Below are 10,445 nucleotides of genomic sequence, written 5' to 3' on the forward strand. Positions count from 1 at the left end.
CATCTGAGAGGCACTCCATACTCTTCTCAGGGTTCTGCGAAGTCAGTCTGTTGCTGACAGCGTGACGTTTATAATGCCCTTTACGCAGGCCTGCCGTCCATGTCTCACTCTCCCCAGCCCCTCATTCCTGCTTCCTGGCATCATCTCCCAAATAAACCACCCGCACCCAAGCCCTTGGGCTCTGCTTTTGGGAAAGGCAGATTTGGGCATAGCTTTACCACTTTCCAGCTAGGAAGCAGTATGGAAAGATTTCACTTTCCTCATTTGTAAAATGGGGACATGACTATCTCACAGGCTGGTTACAGGAGTTAAATGAGATCACCATGGTGAAGTGAGTTGTAAACTGTACAAGGTGATCTCAAAGCTAATATTTGTTATTATTTTTAGTTTGGTGGTAGCATAGGTCCTTCCTTCACTGTTCTTTCATTAAAAAAGAAGAAGAAAACCCCACCTCCATCTCATTCCCTAGGATCCCTTGTGCTGCCAGGTGCAGGTGAACATCCTTGAGGAGGAATGGGTGCTAAGGGGTTGACACAGCCCCTCCCCTCCCCCTCCTTCCCCAAACAGCATCAGTGTTTATCAGTGGGCTTCTATAAAGACAGCTGGCAGAGAGGGCACTGAGTGGAGGAGACACAGGGGTGGCAGGCCTTTCCAGCCTAGCTGGCGTCAGTGCTGTCTGTGTGTCTGGGTGTCACAGGCTGGGCTTGGGGCTTATGCAGGAGCCCGGGGAGGAGCAGGATGGAGGCCTCAGATTTCCTGACACAGCCCTGGCCCTCTTCCAGGAACGCCTGCTGCGGTCTACCTACCTGGCTGCTTCTTACCCCTGCTCCAAAGGCCTACTTGGCTGTTCCCTGCTCTGGGACCCTGCACTGACCCAGGAGCAGCATTGAGACCCTCCTCCTGGTTCCCGCTCTTCTTGCACACCCTCCACCAGAGCCCTGTGCTTCTGCAGACCAAGAGCTCCTTGAGAGGAGGGCTGCATCTCTGCATAGGTGTTCAAGCATCTAGAACAATGACTGTTGGCCAACAGTACAGGCTCGACAAACATTTGTAGACCTACGGCTAAGGTATGCCTGGGGGGACAGTGGGAGGCAAGCAGGGAGTCGTCACTCAAGGTAACGTTGGCTGGCACACAAAGTCCAGAATGCCGGGAGGCAAGTCAGGAGGGGTAGGATAAGGGGTGCGGGGACAGAGCTACTCACAGAGCAGAGACGTGAAGGCAAAAGGCAACGTGCAGGATGCAGTGTGGGTGGGCTGGGGTCTGAGGGGCTTCCTCAGGCTGGCTGGAGCTTTAGCTTAATTCTGAGAGTTCTTCCAGTGTGAAGGGCCAGAGCGAGTGGGTGGGACAGTCAGAGAAGATGCCCTCTATATACACTTGGCCACCATCCCTACCAGATCAGTCCCCGAGAAGCTGATCCCCCCAGAAGCCAACCAGATCTCTGGTTGAATACTGCTGAGTCCCCTGCAGATACAGACAGGTCCCAATGCAGTATCTATGGTGTCGGGTGCTGGGCAGGGGCAGATGCCACGGATCATTGCTTGTGTGAGGCTGGGCAGTGGGTGTCTCTCTTCACTCACAGAGCTGCTGCCCAGAGCACCCCACAGGGAATCCATGATGGATGGTTGGATGGATGGATGGACGAATGGTGTTGGAGTTGCTGAGATGTGATAGTTAGAGAACAGAGAATGCTGAGGGTCAGTCAGGAATGGCACCAAGCAGTCCTCCCCACACCCTGTCCCTCCTTCTGTGCCACCTCCCAACAATGGCACCTCCTCCCTCCCTCCTTTCCACATGAGCCAGACACCCAGCTCTGTGCATTCCATATTCTTAGACTGTTCTGTCTCTACCACCACTATATTGGTCCAACTTCTCATCAGCCCTTCCCTGAACTGTTGAAATGTCTCCCTGCCCTGGCCTCTTCCCCCTGCCCACCGGCTTCCCCTCCCAGAGCCATCCTGCTGGAATCTTAGAATGGCCTCACATCTTCCGTGAGCTTCCCATATCCAAAACCAGAGAATAAGAACCCGTGATGGCTTTCTAATACAACTTGGCGAGGCTGAAGGACACGTCCCAGGCTTCCCTTTCTTGTATGTTTCCCACAGGCTACAGGGAGATTCTTGGGAGATTTGAGAGACTGAAGGGAAGCAGCAGCCATTTTGCAGCACGTGGGCATTATTGCTGATAAGCTGATTCATCTCACTGGCATGAAGCAGCAGCTAGACCTGCCATTGTCCCTCCTTCCCACAGAGCCTCTTCAGCTTCTCTGACTCCTGGGCCATGTACATGTGTCTTTAGCTCTGTGACAAAGGTCTGGAATTCTGCAGAAATACTTTGCAACACCAAAACCAACTGCGTGGACATCCTCAGTGCCTTCCCTGTCTGGCACTGCCAAGCATTGTCCATCTTTTTTCTCCACCATCTCTTGAACCCACTGTCCCCTTTATATTCTTACTGACTCAGATCCTCAAGGAGGCTACCTGACCTCCATTCGTCTTCTCTCCATGCTATTCATTCAGTTGTTCAACAGTCATTAAGCATATACTGCATGTCAGACATCATTCTAGGCACTGCGAAAACAGCTCTAACCTTAACTTTCACCCTTCCCTCCTTATTCTAAGTGGTGCTTGAATAGTGACCAAAGGGGTAGTAGCAATAAAGCCTGCAGAATAGAGCCTGTATCTTAGTAGGAGAGGGGAGACAGATAGTAGATGAAATAGGTAAGTAGGAGGCAGGACTTCTAGCTATGTCTGAGTGATGAGGTCAGCAAAACCTCTTCGCCAAATGCAACTATAAATCTGGACAAAACTGACAAAAACAACCATTTCCATACTCTGAAATTGACCAAAGGCACGCAACAATCACTTATGCTTGAAAAACTGCTATACTTTAGGTAAGAACAGTGAGAGTCTGTGGTGTTCTTGCCAAGGGGTGCTTCTATCCCACTTTCCCCAGCTCAGTCCTCACAGAGGTTCTGCCAGGGTGGGGCACATCATGGGGACCAGCAACTTTGCTGACGAAGTCAAAAGTGGCTTATTCAATTTTGAGCAGTGGGTGGTGCCTACAGCCAGAGGCATTGTCAGTGGAATAGACAATCTTGGCAGCAAGTGAATGGGGAGAACTAATGCTGTGTCTGAGTTTTTAGTCATTGTTGGGGCAAACATGTGCCTGGCTTAGGGTGCATGCACGTGCAGTGGAGACCAGAGAGGGCTCAGGGTACCCATACACTCCTGCCAACCCTAAGACTGTGGCAAATGCAGAGGTAATGTGAAGAGTCCAGCAGAAAGTAAAAGCCAGGGCAAACCTGAAGAACTTGAAAACAATCTGAACTTTGACTGCGTTTCCCTACCTCACGCAGATCTACTGGCAGAGAATGTAAGTTCTACTAGTTCAAGGTTTGAATGCAACATCTGTCCAATCATTGGCTGATCACTGAATTACACAGAAACAGAGGTGACCCCTAGGAAGCCAGTTTAAAAATAAAAGGAAGAATAAACAACAAATATAACCAGAGATATTAGTGACTGCATATTGTAGAGGAGACAGATTTAACAGATTTATCCCAGGCAAGTTACCAAACAATTCAACAACAACATTGTTTAGGTGAGTAAATTAGAATTCAGAGTTCCTACAATACATTATCTAAAATACCCAGTTTTTAATTAAAAAATTATAAGTGTACAAAGGAAAAGGAAAGTGTGACCCATACTTAGGAAAAAGGCCAATAGAAACTCTCTGAATATTCCCAGATTTTTGTATTTAGCAGACAAATACTTTAAAAAAACCCTATGTAAATACATTTAAAGAACTAAAGGGAACATGTTTAAAGAATTAAAGGGATGCATGATAATAATGAATCAACACATAGGGAATCTCAATGAGATAGAAAATATAAAAAAACAAATGGAAATTCTTGAGTTGAAAGTCCAATAATTGAAATGAAAAATTCACTAAAGGGGCTCAACAGAAGATTTGAGATGGCAGAAGAAAGAATACATGAACTTTAGAACAGAGCTATAGAAATAACCCAATGTGAAGAATATAGAGAAACACGGAACAAAACAATTGAAGGAAAAAGAACAGACTCTCAGAGATCTTTGAAGCAACAATAAGTATGCCAATATATGTGTAATGCAAGTCCTAGAAGGAGACAAAAGAGAGTAACAGAAAAATTATTTCAAAAAAATAGTGGCTGAAAACTTCCCAAATTTGATGAAAAATATCATGTTTCACATGTAACCAACTTAAAAAATCCCAAGCAGTTTTAAAATACAAAGAGATTTATAGTTCAACACTTTAGAGTCCAAGTCTTAAAAGATAAAGAGAAAATCCTGACAGTGGCAAGAGAAAAACTTGTCCCCCTCATCACATGGAGGGGGACATCAACACGATTAACAGCTGACTTCTCATCTGAAACAATGGAGGCTAGAAGTGGAAGGCCATATTCAAAGGGCTGAAAGAAAAATAAAAACCATTAACCAGGAATTTTGTATCCAAATAGCTGTCCTACGAAAATGAAGGTAAAATTAACACATTCCCAGATAAACAACAACTAACAGAATTCCTTGCTGGCAGACCTGCCTCATAAGAAACACTAAAGGAAGTTCGTCAGGCTGAAAGGAAATGACACCAAGTGGCGACCAGCATCCACAGGAAGAGATGAAGCACACAGGAAATCATAAGTACATGGGTTAATATGAAAGACTCTATAAATATAGATTTTCTCATTTCTTCTCTCAACATCTTTTAAAGACTTAACTGTGTGTAAAGCAATAATTATAATAGTGTCCTTTGGGGTTTATAAGACATAGATGTAATACATATACGACAATAATAAAAGGAAGGAGAAGAGAGGAAATGGAACTACCTTGGAGCAAAGTTTTTATGTTTCACTGGAATTAAATATTAATCTGAAGTAGATTAAGATACAATGCATATTGTAATCCCTAGAGCAAGCACTAAGAAAATGACACAAAAATATAGTAAAAAAAAAAAATTAAAAATTAAAGTGGTATACTAGAAAACATCTAATACAAAGAAGATGGTAAAGGAGGAACAGAGGAATAAAAATAAAGGAGACATATAGAAAACAAGTTACAAAATGGAAAATGTAAACCCAATCATATCAATAATTTCATTAAATGTGAGTGGTCTAAATATCCCCATTCAAAGGGCAAAGACTGTCTTCATGAACTAGCAAGATCTAATTATATGCTATCTATAAGAGACACACTGTAGAGTCAGTGATACAAACTGGTTGAAAGGAAAAGGATGGAAAAAGGTATGCCATGCAACAGGAACCATAAGACAGCTGGAACTGGCTATATTAATATAAGATAAAATAGACTTTAAGAAAAGAAACATTACAACAAAGAGGAACGTTTTACAACAATAAAAGGGTGAATACATCAGGACGCTATAACAATTATAAACATACACAGACTTAACAAAAGAGCCTCAAAATACGTGAAGTAAAAAGTGACAGTAAACTGTTGAATAATAAGAGTTGGAGATTTCCCTACATCAATCTCAATAAATGACAGAACAACTAGACAGAATATCAGTAACAATATAGAAGGCTTAGACAACACTATTAACCAATTTGACCTAAGTGATATATATAGGACACTCCTTACAATGACAGCAGAACATACATTATTTTCATGTACATATGGAACATTCTTCAGAATATGCCCTAAAATAATAAATCAACTGGTGAGTGTATAAGCAAAATGCACATCCATATATTATTCAGCTAAAAAGGAACAACTACTGATACACACAAGAACATGAATGAACCTCAGAAACTTTATGCTAAATGAAAGAAGCCTGATGCAAAAGACAACATAGTATATGGTTCTACTTATATAAAATGTCCAGAAAAGGCAAATTTATAGAGACAGAAGGCACATCAGTGGTTTCTCAGGCTTGGGGGCAGGAGAGGGGATTAATTGCAGATAGTCAGGAGGGAATTTTTCCGGGTGATAGAAATGTCTAAAAACTGGATAATGGTGATGGTTGGATAACTCTATAAATTTACCAAAAATTATTTAATTGTACACTTAGAATGGGTGAATTTTATCCTGTGTAACCTACATCTCCATAAACTGTTAAAATATAGAAATATATGAGATAATAACAAATGCTATGAAGAAAAATAAAGCAGAGAAGGACAGGAATGTCAGGGCGGGATTCAACTTGTGCAGTCATTGGTGTGGTTTGCCAACCCTAACCCTAACCCTAACCCTCCCTTCCAGGCATGTGGTCGGACTGTACTTCCTGGGCCCCTCGTGGGTAGTTGGGGCAATGTCCAGGCTGAGGGTTTCACTGCTGACATGAGACCCTTCTGGAGCTCAAACTCTCCCTTTGCTATCTGGCCTCGCCACCAGCAGCACTTGAAATAATGGTTGTTCCATTCGCCTGGGTCTTTGAGTCACTATGATGGGCAGGTGACCCGTGACCCAGTTACTGTGTAACTTATCCCATTGTGCCACAGACAGGCAGTCAGTGAAAGCCTCAAGAGAAGGTGACATTTGGGCAAAAATCTGAAAGAGGTGAGTTTGTGAGTCATATGGATATCTGAGGGTTAGGGTGCTCTGGAGAGAGGGGAGAGCACGTGCAAAGACCTGGCATGTCTGAGGAAGAGCAAGGAGGCTGGTGTTGCTGGTGCCAAGCAAGTGGGGTACATAGGAGATGATGTGATGGGTAATGTTGGGCCGGGTGGAAGAGTGACATGGGGATCCACTGGGGTGTGTTGAGTGAATGACAGATCTAATCTGATTTAGGTTTAAGAAGAGCCTGTTCCAGTTGCAATATTGAAAATAGATTAAAAGGCCATGGGTAGAATCAGGAAGGCCAGTGAGGGCACCTTTGTAAGAATCCAGGTGAGAGCTGACTTCATACCCAGCTGCCATGACATTCTTCCTATAAACAGTTCTGATCAGTCCTATTCTTACAACTTTCAATAGCTCCCTATTGCCCATAAGAATGAGTCCAAGTTTCTCAAAGTGACATCAACCTACCTTTCCTCTTGTATCACCCACCACTCCCCTTCCTATATCTTCAGTTCTCCTCTCTCTGAATCTCCTGTTCTCCCAGGACATACCCTTGCCTCCCTACCTGGGATCTCGTGGTCTCCTCACATCCCTGTATCACAGCAGGGAGGGGTGAGGGTATGCTCTGGAAGAAGGAAAAGTAAGCAAAGCCACAGAATTGGGAAGGCCTGGAGAAGGGGTGTGATGGAGGATGCCCATTCCAAGCTGCCCCCTGGCCTTGGTCCTGAAGGTCAGCTTGTGGGCCAGGGAACTGGGGACCTGTAGGAATGGCTTCAGAGCTACCTTCTTTTCTGTGGACTCTCTGGCCTGGTATGGGCAGGAGCCGCCATCTTGCTTCCCACTGTGAATCTGACATCCAGTGGCTATTCATGGAGGGTCAGCTAACAGGGAGAAGTCACCACCTTGGCAGAGAACCAGGCAGCTCAGTGAGCAGAAGTTTGGGAAGCTGGGAGCAAAGAGACTGCACCTGGTCAGACCAGGCAAGACAGTGGCACAGGAAAAGCTCACAAGAGGTGGAGCTAAAGGTGGTGCCCATGGCTGGGTAAGAGTTTTAGCACAGCGCCCCCCAGTGAGAGGCCAAGACCTGTAGAGGTTGGCCTCTGACTTCCTGCTACATGGCAGGTCCTCAACTTGGCAAAATTATAGGCAAAGTGGTTAAGTGAAGTACAGAAGCTCAGTTTAACTCCAAAGAATCTTCTGTTTGCCCCAATTCCCTGAAAATCTCAGTTAAAAGCAAGCTCAAGTTCCCCAATAATCTCCTCTAGAATATATGGGGGGAGAGAGAGAGAGAAGGGAGGGTCAGAGAAAGAGAGAAAGACAGACAGATAGACAAAGACAGAGAGAGAGAGAAGAGACAGGGCTGAATTAGAGAGACCAGAGATGGGGCAGGACACTCCCCTGTGTTGGCTGACTCTCCCATCCTTTCTGAAGCTTCCGTAGAACGGCACGGCTCCTCCTGTCTTACAAAGCTGCCGAGCTGTTTGTGGTCAGATAATAATTTAAAAATTAATTCAGTCTAAAGGAATAAAGTTCCAACACATGCTATAATGTGGATGAACCTTAGAAACATTACTCCAAGTCAAAGAAGCCAGACACAAAAGGACACACGCTGTATGATTCGATTTATAAGAAATATCCGGTATAGGTAAAGCCCATAGAGAGAGAAAGCAGGTTAGTGGCTGCCAGGGCTGGGGGAGGTGGGAAGCAACTGCGTCATGGGGGTGGGGTTTTTTGGGGGGTGATAAAAACGTTCTGGGGCTTCCCTGGCGGCACAGTGGTTGAGAGTCCGCCTGCCGATGCAGGGGACATGGGTTCATGCCCCGGTCTGGGAGGATCCCACATGCCGCGGAGCGGCTGGGCCCGTGAGCCATGGCCGCTGAGCCTGCGCGTCCGGAGCCTGTGCTCCGCAATGGGAGAGGCCGCGACAGTGAGAGGCCCGCGTACCGCAAAAAAAAACAAAAACAAAAAACAAACCGTTTGGGAACTAAAAAGAGATGGTGGCTGTGGGACACCTTGAAATTGCCACTGAATTAATTATTCACTTTAAAATGGTTAATTTTATGTGAATTTCACAACAAAAATTTAATTCAATCAAATTCTTTAAATTCAGGTATCTCATGGAATAGCTCATTTGTCGTTTTCTCAAACAGTTAGCATCTGTACTCTGAAGCCGGGGACATCTGCTACACCACGGGAATCTGGTGGCTGGAACCTTCCACAAAAGTGTGACGGTGACTTTTCCTTTCAACTCAGATGATGCCATAAACCCAGATGAGAGAAAAATACTGGATATTTTACAGACCACTCCCCCACCCCAATGCATTAGGACTAAACAGAGGTAAAGGCTAATCTCAGCTGCTCTCCACCCCCTATTGTAGAAAGGAGGCTCCAGAGAGGTTAAATGTGCAAGAAGAGTCCCACAACACGTGTCCAGCCCAGAGTGGAATTCTGGCGACCTGGCTCTGTGGACCCAGAGCTTGACTCAGCATCCCTGTGGATACCTGTGCAGACCATAGCAAAGGCTGCTGTGTGGTCTGGGGGCTCTGGGCTGTGTCTGATGGCTCTTGGGCCTGGCTACACACTAGGTTCACCTGGGAACTGCTGACATCCACCCCACACCAATTAAGCCTGATCTCCAGTATTCAAAAACGCCTGGGGAGGGAATTCTCTGGCAATCCAGCGGTTAGGACTCCACACTTCCACTGCAGGGGGCACGGGTATGATCCCCGGTCGGGGAACTAAGATCCCTCATGCCACGTGGCATGGCCAAAAATAAAAACATGCCTGGGGATTTTTAAAAGCTCCTGCATGATTCTAACATAAAGCCAGGTTGAGTACCACTGACTGCGTTTCTCCTACTAGTATCTGGGATTTCAATCATCACCTGAAGGCACTCAGGTCCAGAGAACGTGAGATGTCACTGCACAAACACTCAGCCAGCACCTGTTTGACTCACCGAGCTAGTCAGCACTTGTATGACACACAGCGGTTTGTCCCACTTTGTCTAAGTTACCTCCTGGACACTTTACTGAGGACTACTGAACCATCCTCATTGTTTCTGAATTAACTGTTAGCTGGATTGTTTCCAAGCAAGATACAGGGCAGTCTCAGAATGCACAGCCTTCCCTGTGATGGCCTTTTGTACCCATGGTCTGTGGGCACAGTGATTCTTACAGACTCTGAACGTCATCAGAGCCCTGAGCCACTGGAGCCAGGGTCCCTGACAATCGTGGTCATGATGAAGGCTCTGTTTTTCAGGCAGACATGAACCAGCTCCCGAGTTCAGGGGTGAGGGCTGAGCCATCAGTCAGTGCCTGGGCCCTGGCCACAGACGCCCCTAGGTGCTCTCAGATTACAAGACCAAGACAGCTTCTTTGGGTGGCCACAAATGAGCCCATCCCTCAAGCAAGAAGCCAAGAACCAAGGTACTCATACACCACATAGAATAAAATAAACTTCTTACCGAAATACCTGGCTGCAAACGTTCTTCTTTTGCTGGAAGCTGTCGGCAACATAACGAAGCTGGCAGTCTATGTGCAAATTTCTTGTATATCCTTTTTATAAAGAGCCAACCACATCCTCAAGCAGACACGCTAATTCTTGTTTTCCAGTAACAGGAGATCAGCATCTATAGAAGAGAAATATATTTAGAATGCCCTTTATCTGGTGTTTTCTTGGGTTTCCAACAAGAAGCCTCACTGTGAGGAATTAGTCCCTTTAATGCAAGTGTACCAGGGATCTTGGGATGGCCTTGGGCAAGTCAGACCTCTGGGTATCAGTTCCTCAAATCTGTAAAATGGGAACAAGAATGAACCACCCCTCAGAGTGAACGATGGGTCAACGAGATGGCGGGTATAAAACAGCAAAGCCCTCCACACATCAGATGCTATGTT

General features: G+C 45.5%; 1 protein-coding gene across 6 annotated transcripts in view; it reads right to left on the minus strand.

Annotated features, from left to right (window-relative positions):
* Nucleotides 1-10,149, minus strand: part of ARHGAP22 (Rho GTPase activating protein 22) — a 199,803-nt gene extending 189,654 nt beyond the window's left edge. For all 6 annotated transcript variants that reach the window (XR_009536161.1, XM_060126664.1, XM_060126662.1 and 3 more), the window contains exon 1: nt 10,016-10,149. Coding sequence is in view for 5 of the 6 variants with exons in the window: in XM_060126664.1 (XP_059982647.1) it covers nt 10,016-10,067 (52 nt within the window). In the remaining variant the exon portion in view is untranslated. The remainder of the gene's footprint in view (nt 1-10,015) is intronic.
* Nucleotides 10,150-10,445: the final 296 nt, after the last annotated feature.

Source organism: Lagenorhynchus albirostris, chromosome 16 (genome assembly GCF_949774975.1).
Source record: "Lagenorhynchus albirostris chromosome 16, mLagAlb1.1, whole genome shotgun sequence".
In the NCBI taxonomy this organism is placed as follows: Eukaryota; Metazoa; Chordata; class Mammalia; order Artiodactyla; family Delphinidae; genus Lagenorhynchus; species Lagenorhynchus albirostris.